Source organism: Engystomops pustulosus, chromosome 5 (assembly GCF_040894005.1).
Source record: "Engystomops pustulosus chromosome 5, aEngPut4.maternal, whole genome shotgun sequence".
Classification (NCBI taxonomy): domain Eukaryota; kingdom Metazoa; phylum Chordata; class Amphibia; order Anura; family Leptodactylidae; genus Engystomops; species Engystomops pustulosus.
The window spans coordinates 75,085,968-75,107,379 of NC_092415.1; the positions used below are offsets into that span (position 1 = coordinate 75,085,968).

General features: G+C 40.4%; 1 protein-coding gene across 6 annotated transcripts in view; it reads left to right on the forward strand.

The window, feature by feature from the left end:
• The first annotated feature begins 13,711 nt into the window (after positions 1–13,711).
• NFATC1 (nuclear factor of activated T cells 1) overlaps positions 13,712–21,412 on the forward strand; it is a 135,572-nt gene continuing 127,871 nt past the window's right edge. Inside the window, exon 1 of one of the 6 annotated variants that reach the window (XM_072152383.1) lies at positions 13,712–14,168. In XM_072152383.1, the coding sequence (XP_072008484.1) occupies positions 14,039–14,168 (130 nt within the window). In that variant the 5' untranslated portion in view covers positions 13,712–14,038. Of the gene's footprint in view, positions 14,169–20,672; positions 20,995–21,412 lie in introns of those variants that run through there. The other 5 variants (XM_072152379.1, XM_072152382.1, XM_072152385.1 and 2 more) reach the window with 5 other exon arrangements.

Sequence of the window (21,412 nt, forward strand, 5' to 3'; positions counted from 1 at the left end):
ATTTTGTGTCATGGCTGCACTATGTCTGGTGCATCGAAAATTCTGCACCTAAAGCAGTGTTCTGGTGCAGAGTCGGACCATGTACCACATTTATTACTGCGACTCAACAGAATTGGATTGCACGCTCTATCTTAAAGGTGCACCAAAAAATCTGTGGCTCTGTAGTTTACAGAACCACAAAAAAGATTCTAGGTACATAAGGGAACATATAGGCACATATGAAAAGTATAGCAACATATTGAAAAGTAATCATAATTTGTAATCCCAGGTTGGATATTTTGTTGATCTACAGTTTTAGTTGGATGAATATTTTTGTAGGTAGATAAATTATTTTGGATGAATATATTTGATAAATTTGTTTTTAGAAATGTATGTTCTGCAGAGCATACTGTAGTACCATTGCGTGGGACATGCTGTGATTACTTATTTACATATTGTATCTCTCCCCAAGAATTTTTTTTATATGTATGCACTTCTATTTTTATATATTGATTTGAATTGACATTTCAACTGTCAATTTACTGAGAAAAGGCAGAAAACACAGTTATGAAACAAGATGATCCAAAATTATTTTATGCAAAATACAAGTTGATAACTGTGAGTATTAACTTTTTTTCCTTAAGGATTTTTTCACCACTTCCCCAAGAATTGTCACTCCCTGCTGACATCACAAGGGAGCGGGAGCATTTAAAGAGTTAAAACCTGTGATTGACACAAAGCGGCTATTCAGTAGTATTAGTTCACATTAAAATCAGGAAGTGTATGTCGGTCATTAGCAGGGCCGGCGCTATGGGTAGGCAAAGGTGGCAATTGCCCAGGGCCCCCAGGGAGAAAGGGGAGAATCTCTTCTTTCAAATAAATCTTGAATTTTGTTTCTAGGTGCTATGGATCCAGAGATATTCAGGTTTAAAGTGAGAATATCAGGTGCCATTTTATATATAAATATCTCAGTTTTCCTACATTAGAAACACAAATTTAGATTCATATAAAAGAGGAGACTCTCTTCTTTCATAGGAAACAAGAAGTGAGGTTCTATGTGTCACAGAGCCAGAGATACAGCCCCCTGAAGTGTCTCCCCCATCTCCAGATTCTTAGCCATCAGGCTGCAGGGAGAATTAGCTGCACACAGGAGCTGCTGCACCTCACATAATGGAAATATTCACTTTATATGTTACTACATTTTGAGAAGGGATAATATCAACTAATATTCATGGTTTTAACCCTTCTCTATGCAGAACTATCTAAGAAAACACTTTGGGCCACATGTATCACTCGTTTTTTTCTGTTGTTTTTGCGCCTTTTCATTCAGGCGCACCATTTTTGTGCCATTTTTGCGACTAAATGCCAAACTAGCTGCGCAGGAAAAATAACCAGCTTTCCCTCATTTATCCGAGCAATCCAGATGTTTTGATGCGCCTAATGATATTCATCACTTGCGACTTTTCATTTAGGCGCAAAAACGGGCGCAAAAACACTCCAGCCCGAAGCTGGCGTTATCTGAGAAGAAAGCACTGAGCCCCTGTGCAGAAGAGCTCATTTCTAGCAGCAGAGCTCAGCCAGACACTGCAGACACTAGAACAGATCATACAGACATGAGATACTCTGCAGACACTAGTACAGATAATACAGTCATTAGATACACTGCAGACACTAGTACAGATAATACAGACACTGCAGACTCTATTTACAGTTCATCACCTTCTATTTACAAAACATTCTGCAGAATCCTGAGCTCAGAACTTTGCAGATACTACAAACAAGTGTCCCCCATGTAATTTTGCACAGTGTCTGAGGGGGATACTGTGCAGAATTACAGGGGTGCAGCAGGAGACCAGCATTGGGGGATCCCCTCCAGGAGAAGCCACTGCTGAGGAGGTCACTGGGTGCTGGGTGTCACACACCTGGGTGCTGCTGAGGAGGTCACTGGGTGCACGGTGTCACACACCTGGGTGCTGCTGAGGAGGTCACTGGGTGCAGGGTGTCACACACCTGGGTGCTGCTGAGGAGGTCACTGGGTGCAGGGTGTCACACACCTGGGTGCTGCTGTGAGTGTTATCTTCATTCTGGGATGTGGGAGAAGCAGAGAGGAGCTTGTAGCAGGATGACATGTAAGAGCCTGAATCTAACATTGCGCCTAAACTGCGCCTAAACTGTGTTAAAGTAAAGTGATTAATAAGAGGCAGAAAATATACTTATCACAGATGGTTGTAGCTTGTGATAATTCTGGAAAACAGTGCGCCGGAATTTAGGCGCAACTACTACACTTAGGCGCACAAAAGTGATAAATGTGGCCCTTTCTCTCTTATTCCCTTTTATTTTGTGATAGTTATTTTTTTGTTGGGAAAATTGACTGATACGATGAACATTCAATCCTCTTCGCCTAATGTGACTACACCGTGACCAGAACCATAAAGTTATATGTAACACCAAAAACACACACATGTCCTGGAATAAAGTTTTTATTTCCCATCATCCTCCATTATTTACACCTATGTTATGACGTTCTCACTCTCATTCTTATGAAGCGCGGAGGGTTCTGTTATTGTGCGGATAATACAATGGCGACATCTAAACGTGACTTTTATTATCTCATTAGAGAGGTTTATGGATATATAGTTATTATTTGGGTGACCATTGTGTAAGGAACAGACAATGATACATCTGTGTGAATTTTCTGCAGTTCCCTTTGCTGCATATTTTGGTGGATATACACATGTGGGGTCTGTATGATCTCCTCACATCTTACTGTTTTAGGAAAGTATATTTTCTTTATATAAGTATCTGGATTTGTACATATTTTGAATGTTAATTGCCAAATGCATCGCCTGGTTGTCTGCTTTCAAAATTCTATAGGTTTTATGGCGCCTTTAATTTTTATTCTGTTTTATTGATATATTTTGCAGGTTGTGACTGTCTAAAAATGTCTAGCTGAAAAGCAGATATCTAGTTATTACAGTTTTAGTGATATTATGTGGATTTATTCATGTGAACATATCAATAGGGCACGTTTGTGAACTCTACAAATGTCCATATTTGGATCAAATTTTTTGCCATCAAAGTCAAATTTTAAGTATTATTAATAAAATGTTTCAATTTGAATCAAAATTGCATGAAGGCGCCTATGTCTATAAAATCTTTGATGCAATTTTGAAAATGGGGCAAGTGTCTGCTTTCAGAAAATATCGGTCCCTCTCCCCAATGGACCTCACAGTCTAATCAACCTACCAGTAATTTTTGGAGTGTGGGAAGAAACCGGAGGACCCGGAGGAAACCCACGCAGACACAGAGAGAACATACAAAATCTTTACAGATGTTGACTAGCGCTGCAAAGCTGTAGTGCTAATCACGGAGCCACCATGCTGCCCATAAATCTCCCTATCATTTATCTATCTCCTATAAAATTCTCCCATATTACAGTTTGTTTTACCATAATAAAGGAGCCTCTTGCTGACTGTGACTGGTCATAAAATAGTTTTATTTTGGGGCCCCACTTTTAGTTTTGCCCAGGGCCCCACTTTCTCTAGAACCGGCCCTGGTCATTAGCAGCAGGTTATCTTTACTGTTTGGTCTATATGATCACTAAGGGCAGCTTTGATTGACAGTTGCACTGCAAAGTTGTAAAAGGAAAATTATACAATCAATAATAAAAATGCTAAAGTTGATCAGGTTAATATGTTAATCCTACAGTTTGCAGGAAGTTTTGACCCTACAAAGATTACAAATTCTGCCCCCGGAGCCTGCCTGCCAGCCAACGCACCTGTTTTGGCTCCAGCGGCAGTCCCCACAATGCCCGAAAGAATCCTATCAACGCTAGAATCCTGTTATAATTTGCACCTGAAATGGCTTGTTTCATATTTATTATGGGATTTGTACCATTTTGGGCAGTTTTCCAACTTGTCTGAAAAACGGGTGTGGTGTCTGGAAAGAGTGGGGCTAAAGTCTGTGTGCCAGAATATTCAGTCCGTGCATCAGAAAAATCAGCCAGAAATTAGATCAACTTATAGCTGGTATAACGTAGACTTTACAAACTACTCTAGATAAATCATACAACATGATTTATCTGGCACAGAATATGACTGTGACTGTCTCCAACTCTATTCAACGACACTGCATTCTAGATCTTCAACCCTTGGTATATTTACACAAGGAAGCAGAGATTACATTTGGATATTAGAAAATACTAGTACTGTCCTCATACTGTGCTTGAAATGGGGTCGGGAAATAAGAGTTGTGTTTATGGAGACTTTGCCAATCGATGCCACAACACAGGTGTGTAGAGACTTGCAGCCATTGATTCTCCACTCGGGGATTCTGAGAAATATGCAAATACATTTTCTGGGATGGAAAAAGGAAAACATTGCCTCTTAGCAACTTTGTAAGGCAGCCCTCTTTGTTAAGCAACAATTCTATATTCAATATTATAACAGGATATAACATTGGTGAATAGTCCATAATATGTCCAGCAAAAAGGGGTGAATATATTAATGTGTCGTTCTTTAGACCAGTGCAGAGTAGAAGTAGGCAGTTCTCTACTGCTCCAGATTAATCCCTATGATGCTGGATGATTAATCTGGTGCAGTATAAGACTGGGTAGTCCTACTTTGCACCTTCAATTAGTTGGTCTAGTCAGAAAACAGCCTCAAAATGGTCTAAAACTTTAAGTTAATGTGGCACATGGGTGCAAATTGCTCCAGTTTACTGGCGTAGACAGATTGCTAGATCCCCCCCCCCCCCATATTCATGAGGGAACCATCCAACCATTGTCAATTAAGGCAGCCCATATCAAGCATGACTTTCAGGAAGCCTAATAACATGATGTGGGGTAAAAAAAACCAAACCGGTATATCAGTTCCAGACTCCCAACTGTAGACAGCAGTGTTTCCATGATATCTCTTCAGTACAGTGTAGGGAACTGGCTTAGCTGAATGAGGGGCTATTGAATAGGATGGGTAAAAGTAAAGGTTCTCCTTACAGAAACTTTGCCACTTTGAAACATTGCTTCTTTAGCTACCTTTAAAGGCAGCCCCCCTTAATCGAGCATAAAGACATGATGCTTTAAAGGTGCAAAGGACAGGACATAATCATAGTCTTGGGGGTACTTGATTTGGAAACATTTAAAAACAACATACTGTACTAACTTGCTATTCAATATAAAATAATAAATACAGCTATTTTCCAAAAGAAATGGATACTAGATATACTAGTGGAATTTGGAATACAGGAGCCAGACATTCCCTCCATATAAACTTGCCTTCATTGAGATAGGAAAGGGTTTGCTGCACACCTGGGAGAGCAGGGACTAGGAAATAAGACAGTTGCCAGGAGATGGGACACTTAGGGCACAGACAGAAAGGAGAATCCAGCAGTAATCATACAGACCAGGTCATTAAGTCACAGAGCAAAAATAGAAGCTAACAACCGAACAGACAGAAGCAAAGTCAGAGATGACAACAGACAAAAGAAATGAATGAGCAGACAAAATGTAAGGGTTAGTGTGATGTAGCAGACCACTATCTGTATGCTTAGTCATATCAGGCAGCAATTAAAAGCCATCTACCATTTAATTTTATGCATTATGACCCAAACATACCTTGAGAATGCTTTAGCAGAAACATATCTTGTTTAATCCCTGAGCTGAGTGGTTTAGCTGAAAAATGAATTATTAAATTCAGGACCTTGGGAAAGCTGGGTTGCATGCTGCTTGCCATTCATAAACACATTACACGGAGCTTCCAGACAGGACTAATCAACCTGAGCTGGATGACTCATACACAGCAGATGGGGAATGGTGCAGCAATTGATTACTTCTGCCTTTCAGGCACAACACAGTGATAACACCATTCTCTGAGGCAGTGCAAGAGGAGACTTGCCGACCCATTCACAGGAAGAACATAGCCTCATTTTCCTGAATTTTATAATTGTTTTTTCAGCAAAACCACAGCATTCTCAATGTATGTTTGGTTCAAAATGCATGAAATCAAATGGCAGAACTCCTTTAACCCCTTAACGCCGCAGCCCTTTTTCGTTTTTGCTTTTTCATTTTTCACTCCCCACCTTAAAAAATTTGTAACTTTTTTATTTTTCCATGTACAGAGCTGTGTGATGGCTTATTTTCTGCGTAACAAATTACACTTCAAAATGTTGGTATTTAATATTCCATGCCGTGTACTGGTAAGCAGGAAAAAAATTCCAAATTCCTTTTTTATACTTTAGTGTATGGAGCTGTGGGTGGTGTCATTTTTTGCAGATTTTGATGATGTTTACAATGTTATCATTTTTAGGACTGTGCAACCTTTTGATCACTTTTTATAGAATTTTTTTTAAATGGCAAAAAATTGCCATTTTTGACTTTGGGCGCGATTTTCCGTTACAGGGTTTAAACGCAGTGAAAAACCCTTATCATATTTTGATATATCAGGCATTTTCAGACGTGGCGACACCTAATGTGTTTATGATTTTTACTGTTTATTTATATTTATATCAGTTCTAGGGAAAGGGGGGTGATTTGAGTTTTTAGGTTTTTTTATAATTTTTTTTTTAAACTTTTTTAAAATTTTTATTTTTACTATATTTCAGACTCCCTAGGGTACATTAACCCTAGGATGTCTGTAAGATCCTATCATATACCGCTGATAGCACATTATAATGCATGGGTTAACCCGAAGTATCCTCCGGTCTTCATGAGACCTGAGGCTACCATGGCGACGGATCGCCGCTCCCCGATGACATCACGACATCACGATGACATTTCCTTAACCGGTCCTGCGGAGTTCACAAAAGTGCATTGTCCGACGATCATGCACTGTGCTGATATTAACTAAGATCATGCAGCCGATATTGTGCATGTGGCGCATCCCCGATCAGGTCCGCCGGAGTTCACCATCTTCTTCCTGGTGCATGTAAGTGCTTGATCTTGCAACACAATTTAAAAGTTAAATCCTGCGCTCAGTCCAAAACATATTTTTTATGAACTTTCAATAAAGAAGTGTTTTAATTCACCCCTGGAATGGAGCCTTTCACTGCTGGATTCACCTTTCTTGTTATAGGAATGAGGGTCTCGCTCACAAGAGCTTACAATCTATAAGAGGTTATCTTTTATAAACAGTCTTTTTATTATTGTTTTACATCCAATATGAGCTAACATTGTTTTCCTGAATATGTTTTGAGTTAAAATTTACCAAGCATGATCTGCTACAACCAATAGCAGACCAAAGTACCTGGAGAATCCACCATTGAAAGGTCCATAACAACAGTAGTATAATCATTTGTATCTGTATTTTTAAGACACAGATACAGTTGAATGTGGACAGTGGTTCATATAAAAAAAGACATTATATAAGTTTACAATCTATTAATGAATTAGTTGTGCTGTATGTTATATAATACATTTGAGGTTTAAGAATTTAATAAGAAATAATAATATATATCTTTCACTTAGCACTTAAAAATGTATTTAGGGGTATAGCATATAGTTTAATAAATTGAAGGGGTCACCGTATGTGTGTTTTACATGCAGGCGCACAGGGTGGTCAGTTGTCCTCTCAGCGGTATTTTCTTTTATTGAGGCTTAAGATGTTTCCACTGATATGGTCTTTATTCAAAATGGATAACATTAACAACTGACGCTCAATGGATCATATTTACTATAATGACATGACAATCTCAGATTTCCTGGCCATTTTGCATTTCATATTTATACTTACATATAAATGTATATGAAAACTATGTGGCATCTTACTCATCTGTTTATTTACATCAATTGGAAGAGCTCATTGCCATGATACTGAAGGAATCCACTCTTCATGACAGTACTTGTTCCTATTGGATCAGCTTTCCTTTACCATCAACATCTTTGGGTGATTGCATTTTCACCCCAATAGTAAACTGAAGCACAGCACAGGATCAGATGCACAGACTGAAAGATAAACGCCAGAAAGATAAACGCAATGCAAATTAGACATAAATGCAAAAGCCACGTAAATGCAAAAGCCACGAAAACATAAGTGTAAACGTGATGCAATCACAACATGAACACAAACGAGTGTAAACGAGACATAAACGCATACAGCACATAAGCACATAACACCTACTTTATTCTTTGGTTCAGTGCGATCGCGGTGATACCAAATTTATACAAGTTTTATTGCGTTTTAATACATTTTCAAAAATTAAACGAATGTGTAAAAAAAAGAAAAAACATTTTTGCCATCTTCTGACGCTAATAACTTTTTCATACTTTGGGGTACAGAGCATTTTTGCGAAATGAGACGACTTTTTCAATGCTACCATTTTGAAGTCTGTGCGACATTTTGATCACTTTTTATTCCATTTTTTATGTGATGTAAAAATGTGTAAATGCCGCATTTCGGACATTTGGGCGCCATTTCCCGTCTCGGAGGTCACCGCCGGCCGTAACTGTTTTTATATTTTGATAGTTAGGGCATTTTGGGACGCGGCGATACCTAATATGTTTGTGATTTTTACTGTGTATTATGTTTTATATCAGTTCTAGGGAAAGGGGGGGTGATTTGAATTTTTAATATTTTAATAATTTTTTTTCTTTTTTTTCACTATTTCTTACATCATCTAGGATACTTAACCCTAGATGGTCAGATCGTTCCTACCATATACTGCAATACTTCTGTATTGCAATATATGGCATTTTTGCATGTCATTCATTACAATGAGCCACTGACGAATCTGCAGAAGCCATTTAGCCTCGGGTCAAATGAATACCCAAGGCTACCATGGCAACCAATCGCCGCCCCCCGATGACGCAAGCACCGACCGCGGTTATTAGCGGTGGGGGTTTTCTGCAATATGAAACAACCCCCACCCTTGTATGAAGAGGACTCAGCCCATGAGCCCTCTTCACACATTACCTGCACCTCTGCGCCGTAGAGCTACGGCGCAGAGCGTTAAGGGGTTAAAAAAAAACCTATGCTCACTGCTTCTACTCGGCCCCGTGGCTCCGTCTTCTGCTCTTCCGGTCCAGCCCGTTTATGTGCCGTGTGGGCTGGAAGACGGAGAAGAAGGAGCCGTGGGGCCGGGGAGAAGAAGCCGGAAAGTGAGTATAAATTTTTTTTGAAGACAGCCCACCTGTGGACATGACAGTAAGTATGGAGGGAGCATCTGGGGTGGACAATTCATTAATAGGGGGCATCTGGGGTGGATATTTCATTAAACGGGGCATCTGGAGTGGACATTTCATTAAAGGGGGGCATCTGGAGTGGTCATTTCATTAAAGGAGGGCATCGGGAGTAGTCAATTTGTTAAAATTGCCGGTGGACATTTCAGTAAAGGGTGACTCTGTTGTGGACATTTCAGTAAAGGGGGACCCTGCCGGTGGACATTTCAGTAAAGGGGGACTCTGCTAGGGGCTAGAGAGAAGATTCTTATCACTACAGTGGCACCTATAGGGTTGTGTGCAAAAGGCCTAATGGGAACCAACATATAAAAGGATAACTTTCCAGAACATAGGAATAAGAACAGGAACATTTTGTTATCTAGGAGTAAGAAGAGATCCAAGTGTTGAACTTTTATTTACAGAAGTGACGTGCTGAGCATTCTGAAACAGAAAATGGAAAGGTTAGGGATGAAGGGCATGAAAGAGAAAGTACCCAAATTATGTTTAGGTGACGTGCGTTTAGTATTATGACTGTTTTATTAGTTGAACGGAGAAGAACCATCTGTCTGCTCCAGCAGTCTGAGGTCTTAGGTCTGAGTCCACAGAGTCTGTCTGAACAGAGGAGTGAGAGACTCCATCTGTGATGCCACAGAAAGTTTCCTAATACCAGGAATCAATGGTGCCTCAGGCCATTGCCAAGATCCATCACTCGGACTCAGCTCCATCTCTACCAGCCCAGCCTGAATCTATTACCAAGCTGTGTGTAACCTTCCTGTGGACCAGCTCTCCATGACTCTTCCAGCTTGCCAAATTTGCTGCTGAAACCTTCTGTTTCCCGTTTGGCTATTGCCCGCTGATCCAGGCTTCTTACCATCAAAGGCTTCCTCATCCATCACCCAGGGATTCATCCTCCAGACACCTCAGGGGTTGCCCCAGGGAGAAACCATTGCATCAACCTCTCCCTCCATATTTCTTGCACACACCACCTGCTGGACACCTGCCAGGCTGTAGTTCAGTACTCTGGTCCCCATACCAAGCACCGGGACCGCAGTGTGCCCAAGGCCGCACTAGCCAGCCACTTCAGTATTCTGGGCCCGGATGCTTCAGGCCACAAGAAAAGGCTCGGCCCCGGTGGGGGAAGTTGCAAATGCATCCCTGTTCTCAATATGTGAAATGTTAAATTTGTAGTCCCAGATCCTCCTCTCACTCTCTGAGATTTCATTTAGTCTTTTAATACAAGTACTATCAAATCTTCTCTTTTATGGTGTGACAATTAGAGTTCATTCGTGTTATGAGTTTCACCAACATAAAGCCCTCCAGAAGGACACCTGATACACACAACTAGATAAAGCACAATGGGGCACATTTACTCAGGGTCCGAATGCCGCACTTTCGTGGGGTTTCCCGATTATTTCTGTTTTGCGTCGAATTGCCCCGGCTTTTTGGTGCACACGATCGGATTGTGGTGCATCCGCGCTTGCTTGCATGCGACAGAAATCGGGGGGCGTGGGACAACCCGACTGATTTGTACAAACCGTGGAATTTAAAAACGGAATTGTGTCGCAAGATCAAGCACTCACATGCACCGGGAAGAAGAAGGTGAACTCCGGCGGACCTCGGCGCAGAAGTGACGGATGCCAGGAACTCGGGCGCACGATCTTAGTGAATCGCGGCAGACCCGAATCCTCGCCGGACACCGAGCCGCAGGATCACAACAGGACCGGGTAAGTAAATCTGCCCCATTGTGTGAGGTGCAGGTGAGGTTACCTGGGACCTTGTAATCCTTGTTGGAAATGGGAATCTTTATCCTGTTAGTGGTCATTATGTCGAGACAGATTTTACATGTTGGCTACTTGCAGAGAGATGTTCCCATTATTGCTAGAGAGGACAGTAGCTCCTGACATTGATGATTTTTTTAGCTTGGGAACTTGTCTTTTGTACAGAAAAGGGGCCTGGAAACATAGATTTTAAGAGGTCATCTTTCTGTAAAATGGAGTGGAATTTGTGTGCAGTTCTCCTTAGCATTTTAAGATGTGGGTTGTAGGTGACAAAAAGGGGTATCCTGTGGCTCTCGATTTTTGTCTTGTATTGGAGGAGCTGACTTTGATTTTGAATGGTACTTGGGTGATAACCCTAAATTTATAAATGTCTATTTGGAGGCTAGTAAGGTGTTTATCTCTGTCTGTAGTGTTGGAGAAAATGTGGTTGTGTCTTATTTCTTAACCAGAGACAATGGAGTTTTTAATGTGTTTTGGATTGGTTTATGTTCCAATGATGTTTCAATATGATTGTTCTGTATTTTGAAGACAGTATCCAGAGAATTTATTTTGGTGTATGAGTAGTTGAGGTCAGATTGATGGTTAGGTCAGTGTGAATCCAAATAAGTAGAATGTCATCAATAATAAGTCAGAGGTCTTGTGGAGTAGGTGAAACTGACAGAAAGTCACTCTTCAGCTTACCCATGAAAAGATTGGCATATTGTGGTGCCATTTTACTTTGATATAAGTACATATTGTATACACTTATCTATTGTATTTTATATGTTTTCCAAACCTATGTGATAGATAAATGCCAATCCTAGTGTCACTATGAATTTGCTCTACTACCTTAGACAATGTGCTGCTTTACCAAATACAGAGGTTTTCATTTTAAAAAATAGTTTCTCTGGAGACTCAGTTATTCCAAGAGAACTTGTGTGGGGCCACTCTGGGCTCTATGGGTTTAGTTTTTTCAAAAGAACTATAACTTATAGCGTTTGCACACCCCGTGCATTTGGCAAGCGCTGGTTATATAACGGATCTGATCTGTGATCACTTGGTTGGTGAGTACACTCGTACCTTCATTCTACATGTCTATTCTCATGCTCCTTCTTGGAAAGGAATGGCAGGATGCAAGCTCAATGTGCTGCTACAACCATTAATGGGACTCCTTTTCTTTTTATTGGTGGGGGGCACAGAGGTTGGACAATGGTTGTGGTAAATGTGAACATAGCCAAGTGACATTTTTATAGTTGGTTCTTGTGTCATCAATCTTTCTGTGTACGCATGTTGATATTATGGGGGCAATGTAAGGTGATGGAATTATGGCACTATATTGTGGGTTTTATTGAACCCATACCTAATCCTCAAATTCAATGGCAACATTAAAGGGAGAACATACAGAACCACACAATTTTAGTGCCTTATTTGGCAGGGTTTGATACAAAAGGGACTGTATTGTAATTGTTAGTGCATGTCTAAAGTTATACCTAAATTCTGAAAGAACTCTTGTGAAGCAGTGATGGGAATGGTTTTGGTCCTAAATCCCTACTGCTTCTCCTACAGGATGCAGAACATAGCACAGTGATGTAAAACACAGTGAGGCAGAGCTTCCTGAAAAGTTCACAAAGTGCAAATAATTTTATAACCACAGGCAGACACCTTGGTGTGTTTGGGATTTCGGGTACTCCTTTCGCTGCTGTCAAACTTCATTAACCCCTAAAAGCTGGACCCATATGATGAACAGGATAACTCTAGCAAAGTAGCTGTCTGGTAACCTTACAGTTAACGTGTGTCCATCTATGGGAGGGGTTTGATCCGCATTGCTTCATAGTGTGAGAATGACACTGATTAATACAGCAGGAGTCACAAGTCAGATATTTACAGAGGATGCACAATAATAACAATCCTCAGTGTCTGAAACAAAATCCACTAAATCTGTAAGTAATTTAGCAGAATGGGATTTTCCTTTCTGTTGCCTGCCAGTTGCTCTTCTTTTCCAAATTTCCACAGCAGGGGAAGCCTATGACTTACATAATGACTTTAGCATGCAGATTTTATTTATATATTTAAAATCTATTTTTTTCCATTAAGTGTGCCTCGCTTTTAATGTAGTGTGTGAAAAATAAGACGTACACCCAATAGTGTTAATTGTGTCGGAGGGATTACCACATGTGGATGTAATACAAGTAGAATTTGCCATTGTTGTATTGATGAATTATTGCCACCAATAATATACATAAGCCAAGGAATATTATATATACAACATGCTTTATATGGGAATAGAGGTGTTATTGCAGCTTATGAATCACGTATATGGAGTGAATTTACATGTGACGTGACTGGTAATGGCGCACTATTTATTTAGTAAGAAGTTTAGGTTTATGTAGTATAACAGGCGACTTGTGAGTGGTGTGTGCTCTGTATTTACTAGTTACAAATCTTGTCGGATAACTATTACTACAATAAAACAGCTGTAATACCTCTACTACATGAGTTACTAATATATGATGATGGTAATGACATCATTAAATAGGGAATGCCTATCTTTCTGTATAAATACTTCGCTAACACAGTTAGGAGCTAGTGGTTACATCTGAGGTCACCAAGTTTGAATGGTTTAGGAAGGAAGGAGCCCTGCAGTCTTCTCATCAATGAGAGAAGGGGAACTACAAGCTCACCAGTGACACGACCTAATTCCCTCTCCCCAGAGTGCACAGACACTCCCCCAGCACTCACACGAGGAGCAGTCTAGGACGTCACTAGTCCTGCTGGGCTGGGGGAGGTGCAGCAGAAGGAGGGACAGAGGAAGGTGCTGTGTGTAAGGGGGTGTTTTCCAGCTTTAAAAAGGCAGCAGACACATAGCAGCTCTGCGTCAGAGAGAGACTTGGAGACTTTACTTAACTCCCAGCTTAACACAAACAGCTCCACACACTCCCCCAAGTCCTCACTCACTCACTGCCTGCAATAAGTGCACGTCACACAGAGCCCCTCTTCTACTGACATCTACATGTACAGATGCCAGAGCTGTCACCTGTCTGCAGGGCTCCGCTCACTTGTGCCCATTGCCTGCTAGTGACATAGGCATCGCAGTGCCAGCTCCCAGTCTCCCGCACTCATACCAGAGCACACTACTGCCCCGACCACCAAGTGGATGCCCCGCACTAGTGTAGCAGCTGCCGCTCCCTGCAGTCTTCCCCTCGGTCCGCTGTTTCCAGCCAGTCTCAGAGACACCGTGGAGATCCAGCCCTTCTTCCCATTCATCATGAAGTCAGCGGAGGAAGGTAAGTGACTGTGTCCTGTCACCGGTAACACGTGTCCTTGTCAGCCGATGTATGCCATGGTTCACACTGATGCTTCTCTACTCACTAAAAGTTTCCCTGCGTGATCTGTGCTGATCCTCCAGCGGGTAGTGTCAGCATCACTGGCATAGCCCAGCTACCTACCTGCCTGGACCTATAGATGTGTATACTATACACAGCATGGACTTACCTGCTTACATTGCATTGGTCTACACCGGGGTGATGAGGTAGAAAGCATTGGGGTGCAGGAATAAGTTATATTATACACTACATGAAGTAGATTATATGCTGGGATTATATGTTGCTAATGGGTATACTATACATAGTACCGGAGCTATACGCTGTTTTTTAAGTTTATCTATATGTTTATCTATATGTAGATAATGATGGCAGGGTCATATACAGTATATACCTTCTGGAAATGTATATAGTATACACAGAATATTGTATACACTGTACATTATGGATGTAGTGTACACTGTACTGGAGCTATATACAGTTTATAAGTGAAGATATACTGGAGCTATGTGATGTTTGTAAGTGTATGTTATAGATGCAGCATCAAATGTACTGGGGTTATATGTAGTTTATAAGTCCAGGCATAAAATATAATATACATTGCACAAGGGTGATATGCAGATAATGTACATAGTATACACGGAAGATTGTATACTCTGAACTAAGGCTTTCTGCAATTTATAAGTGCTAGAGTATAATAAAGTATACACTGCACTAGGATGAGGTGCAGTCTGGATGTGAAGGTACAGTATATACTATGCTCTGTATAGTGTATAAGTGCAGGTAATGGATGTAGTATACACAGTATATTGTATACACTGTGATGGGGCAGTATGCAATGTATAAGTGGAGGTATATGGTATAGTATACAATGGACAGGGTTTATATGCAGTTTATAAATTCAGGTAATGGATGTAATGTGCATTGCAATTGGGCTATATACACTGTAGTTTAGGTGCAGATCTAGGCTATAGTATATACTACACTGGGACTATTTGTAGGTATAGAATATAGTATACTATACACTACACTGAGGTTATATATAGTTTATAACTGCAGGTGTAGTATATAGAGTACACTACAATGGGGCTAATTACAATCTATAAGTGCAGGTAATAAATATAGTGTACACTGCACTTGGGCTTTATGTAGCTTATAAGTGCATGTATAGGATATTGTATACACAGCACTTGAGCTATATGCAGTTTGTTAAGTGCAGGTATAGGATGTAGTGTATACAGTCCTGAGGCCATATGTAGGTTAGAAGTGTATGTATAGAAGTGCACTGGTGCTATATGCAGTTTATAAGTGCAGTTATAGGGTATTGTATACACAGCACAGTGGTTATATGTAGTTTATAAGTGAAGGTATAGGGTATTGTAAGCACAGCACTGTGGCTATATGTAGTTTATAAGTGCAGGTATAGGGTATTCTATGCACAGCACAGGGGCTATATGTAGTTTATAAGGTCATGTATAGTGTGTACAGCACTGGGGCTATATGTAGTTTGTAAGGGCATGTATAGGATATATTATATAAAGCACTGGGCCTATATGTAGTTTAAAAGTACAGATATAGCACTTGCGCTTCATGCAGTTTATAAGGTATAGGATGTAAAGTATTTTGCGCTGTAGAACAATTGCTACGTTAAGTGGGGGATCAGTGATAGCACATATACTAATAATGGGTGTAGGTATGAGAATTCATATGAGACTTCATACTGTGGGTGGCACTGTAACCTGTATAAGTGTAGGTATCGTTGTACTATGGTAGGTGAGAATTATTCCATTTATAACGTATTTATTCTATGTGCTATTGTGGCTCCACAGCAATAAGTGTACATACATAGTGGTATGCATACAGTATTGGTTACTATGGAGTAGGTGTATTTGTAGATATGATGTAAGTATGGGAATTGCATTTTGTGGTGATAAACTAATTAAAAGTAATACAGCACCTAAAGCATCATATGGAGTAGATAAGTGACTGTATGATGGGTATACCACTACTATTGTATGTAGCAGACATACATACATTAAGTACCTATACAGTAGTATGACTTATCAGTAATAGCAAAACTTCTATAAACGAATGAAGGCATTATATAAACCGTGTGTGTCATGTGGTATTTGGCGATTAGAGTTGTAAATTTCTGCCTGGAGTGGTGACTTGGATGACATATATCACTGTATACCTATTCTAGTGGGTAGGGTGTAGATGATGTGCACCAGTGTCACAGATATAGTCCATTGTTTGGATTAAACTGATCCTGTACTAATTAGCTTCCACTGTTATTGGCATCTGATCGTTGATATATTAATGACTGGAATCTGCTATTAGGTTATAATAGAGTGACAACATGTAAAATAGACTTTTGTAATATAATGCAGGTAGTTAGTAGCATCATATTGTTCTGTGAGTGGATAAGCCTCTGGTACTGGCCAGGTGTACACCAGACACATGCAGTTTATCTGAAGAGCATGATGCAGAGGAGGATCCCCCCCTGCTGCCCCCGGTAATCCCTCATCAGTCTGGAGCTGCACATCCTGTAGGTGTCTCCTGTGCTGGCTGGGATTTGGTCCAGATAGTGATTCCTGCCCTGCCATGTGCCCATCTCCCTATATCCCTTTACTACACTGAACCTACTGTTGTCAGTGTCTGATGTGCAGTAATCACAGTCTAGCAGCAAATAGCAGCGATTAAGACAACACCCATAATTATAACCATCCCTTACATCCCGCAGACTGGAGACCAGGACACATTCCTCTCAAGTCAACCAGGAATCTTCCCCTTCACTTCTCTGAGTAGCTGGCAGTGTACACGTGTCAGGGAACACTTACTACTGCACTGCTTATAGGGCTACTTACCATGGATGGAGCAACTCACAATATTTACTGCATAGACATCTCTCTTAGGGAAAATAACTCGGTATAATAATGTGTAAAAAACGCTACCAAACAGCTTACAATCAGGTGTAGAAACTATAAAAAAAAGTTTACAATCACAAGTTGAGTACTTCTGCATGATTATGGTATATATACTTACCATCAATCAGTCGGTGATTACTACCAATACTAACAGCCCAACAATATGAAAAGAAAGATTTGAACCCATATATACACGTTAAAATATTATCAGTTGACTTTTTTTTTTTGCTAATACAGATAAGATCTGTAAAGTTTAGTAAGGAGTATTAATGCATGACACAAGTACAAGGATTGTATCTGCTCTCTATGTAGTCACAGATATAATAATCCAAAGGTAATGATGGACAGTTAGATAGATGATACATATGAGATAGCTAGATAGATGATAGATAAAGAAGATAGATCACTTGTTATTTTCATCTATTAGCTAAGACCTATTGTCAATCTATGTGACACAACCACAAGTATGACTGACACTCCTGTGATTTCAGGTAGCAGGACAATGCCATTTTCTTATAGGTTACTGTAGAGGAGGCTACCCCCTTTGGTTCTTTTTGTTGTTTCAGTTCATTTCCTTTGCTTTGCCCACCAGTACCCCTGGGTACCACTTTATGCAGTCTCCTTCTTCTGTGATGAATACTGCGCTTTGTATATAAAATTGCTATCATGTATGTGCCAAATATTTGTCTAGTTCCTGCGTTGTTAATAAACACATAATAAACAGGCTGAAGTCAGGGGAATGAAAGCCACCTTTATTTGTTGTATAAGTTACCACTATAGATGGATAGTGTTTACCACCATACCAAGGTGCCAGCTTACACCGGGCTCTGGAAACATGAATGCCTACTGGTGTTTTCTACAGACCGCCTTGTATCTGATGTAGTGTACAGCAATGACAAATATCAAATACATGATGGCAAATACCTTGGGGATACGCCTTGGCATCTAATGAATCCAAAGATCTACAATCTGATAATAAAGGGATTATTAAATAATCTACTGCTCAGGTTTGTTAGCATTCGAACATTCAGTTTCAGTGTATTTGACTGAGATTACGATCTCGCATAAATAGATACAAACGCCGGAAATAATATAATAGCAATAAAAACTAGAATATTTACTAGATAATAACCAATGTGTTATTTAAACGACTTTATAATGAGGGTCGAAAATCGTAAGCAGAGACCCCATTTAACATAAAAATATAGGGTTTATGAGCATCATTTCTGTTTAAATTACTGTATTGATAATATTTATATATTTTTGTATAGCTGAATATTCACATCATGGTTCCTGTGCACAAACAGTGTTAAGAATTATTAATATTTAAATCATGAATTAATAAGTCATTATATTTCTATTTTATTTTTCTCTTCATTACTTCTATATTATTCTAGATGACTAGAAAGTCTGCACTTCAAAATACTATAACTATACAATAATAATTAAAATTTTCAGAGCAGATACTGTCTTATAGTTTTTTGTACTAGTCACTAATTATTTGTTATTTATATTTTTAATGAGCTATTTATTTTGTTCATAATTTGTTATCTGTTTAGTGATTGTTATATTAATGTATAGTAGTTCTCTGTACGACCTGCTGGGTGTGCATGTGGACTGTGGAGCAATAGGGTCATCTATAACTGTTTTATGATGTTCTTCTTCCAGCAATGATAGGACTAAGGTAAACACTGTGGGTGGAGGAGGCAGTGCTGCTGTCAGTGTATAAGCTAACACTATACATATACAGAGCAGTCACACATCAGCGAACTATATAAGGCAGTAGGTGACTGGGCATGCTTAGTCTCCCAGTTGCCTCTGCAGTCATGCACATTTATCTCAAATAAACTATGTTTAGATTTCTATGGCTTTCTATAATGTTCTGTTTCTGTCACCTCTATGTCTTGGCCTTGCTTCATACAGCTATATAGTAATGATTACATCTGGTATCTTATTACTATCTAGTTTAGTGAGTGTCTCTGACTTCCTGTAAGAACTATGTGCATAGGATACTATCACTAGTGGGTGCTACAACTAAACAAAAACACTTGCTAGGTACATGGGTCATAAAAACAACGTTTTTACATACCGGTAGTTTGAAACAAAGCAAGTACTAGTAATAATAGTAAACCTTTATTCCACAGAGCTGTAAAGATCATAGGGTACATACACACACAAAATAAGACATTACAGAAAAATAAGAGGACACTATGAAGGGACTTTCCCTTTAACACTTGTGAAATTTTAGCCATAATAGTCAGAATACATCTAAGGTGGATTTGTGCTGCGGATGTGCCATGGTTTGGTGAGAGGATAAACCCCCTAGTTTTTTCCATCAGTTATTGTGAGCCAAAACTAGATGTGTAGACTATACAGAGTGAGGTTACCTGCACATGAACATGTCCAAAATCCACCATGAAAAATTGATGAACACCATTTTGCAGCAGTCTAGAATCTGCATTTCACAGATCCTCATGGATTACAGTCTACAAGTGATAATTGAAGAATGATTCTGACTAGGACATGCTGTACAGATCAATTGCACAGTCTGTTAAAATAATGGCTGGTACTGATCCATTAAAAAGTATTGCATTTAGTGCAACCGCATGCAGTCCTCTCAAAAAACAGAGGGCACAAGGCTGATATTGTGGGCATCTGCCCCTAAAGTGTAATGGAAAGATTAGCACCTGTACTGTGTATTCTACCACTTGTGGTTTTGGCTCTCAATAAATGATAATGGAAATGTAAACAGGGCCCAAACCTATATCTCCCCCCCCCCACCAAAAAATAAATAAAATAAAAAAATATTGTAACAATTCTGTGCACATTATTTTCCAATGCACATGCACTAAATGTGGATTGTCAGCAGATTTCAAACGTATTTTATGTCAAATCCCAAACATGTGAATAGGGCCTTATAATCCAGAATATCCAATAGGTTACTTTACTGGTCCTGAGGATAATGGATACAAGGAAAGTAACTGTAATATGTAGGTGGAATATTGTTATTGTATGACACTAGGATTCCATGAGTCGCACAGTGATGTCATGTGCATGTCACTGCAAGAAATATTTTCCCCCAACACAGCAAGAAAATACTTTTTTGCATATTGTTCATTTTACCTGTAACAAAATTGAAATAAATTAAAAAATGTAACTAAATATTGGCATAAAAAATGACAACTTTTGAATGCAATACTGACTTAAAATGAATCCCAAATCATTTTAGTGTTAGCAATATTTTTTACCATCAGAAAACAGACATAGAAACAGTCTATGGGGGGCATGTGTTGGTATTTGTTGGTATTGTGAAACTTGATGTATTACACATAATGATTTCTGTGGCACCACCATGAATGTGGGCAGTGCTGTATGGTTCCTGGGTGTGACCTGAGCCAGCAGTGCCAGGGGTAAGTGTATCAGGGCCCCCTGGGGGTAAGAGATGGAGTAAGCTTTATCTTTACACCGGGGAATCCTGAATCCTTGTGTTTATAGAAAGCTTGGAAAGATCAACACAGAGTCTGGAGGAGAGAGGGGGAAGAGGAGGCTGCGCACACAGAGGGCATGTGCCCGGGCAGCCTGGCAGGGGGCACGCAGGAGGAGCTATGAAGTGTATTCTTATACTGAGGAAGCCGCACTATACACGATAACGGGAGGAGGAGGAGGGACCGGCAGCTTCAGCCTCAGCAACAGGTCCCTGCCGAGGAGGAGCCTATCCGTCCAGTGCCTGCCAGCCTCACTCAGCGGCACCAGCGCCTGCCACTGCCCGGGAGAAATGAGCGCCCCAGGGGACGACCCGGAGCTCGACTTCGACTATCTGTTCGAGTATGAGTACGACAAGCCTGAGGGGACGGCGGACAGAGGTGGGTGGTCGCAGCGCCGTGCATGTGTCTGCACTGCAACTAGCAGCCCTCCAGCTGTTTATCAAACTACAACTCCCAGCAAGACCTGTCAGCCTCAGGACGGCACGGAATGCTGGGAGTTGTAGTTTCTCCAACAGCTGGAGCGCTACAGGTTGTACAGTGGCAGCAGTGTGTACTGTGTTATCCCCTGTCACTCATTGCCCCGGGAATACACACAAGAAGCGGGCACAGGGCACAAAGTGACACCAACACATGGCATAAAGTGCAGAGAACATGACACCAGCCTGCTGGGCACAGGGGAGAGAGACACGACACCAGCCTGCTGGACACTGGGCACAAGGGAGGGAGACATGACACCAGCCTGCTGGACTCTGGGCACAGGAGAGGGGGACATGACACCAGCCTGCTGGATACTGGG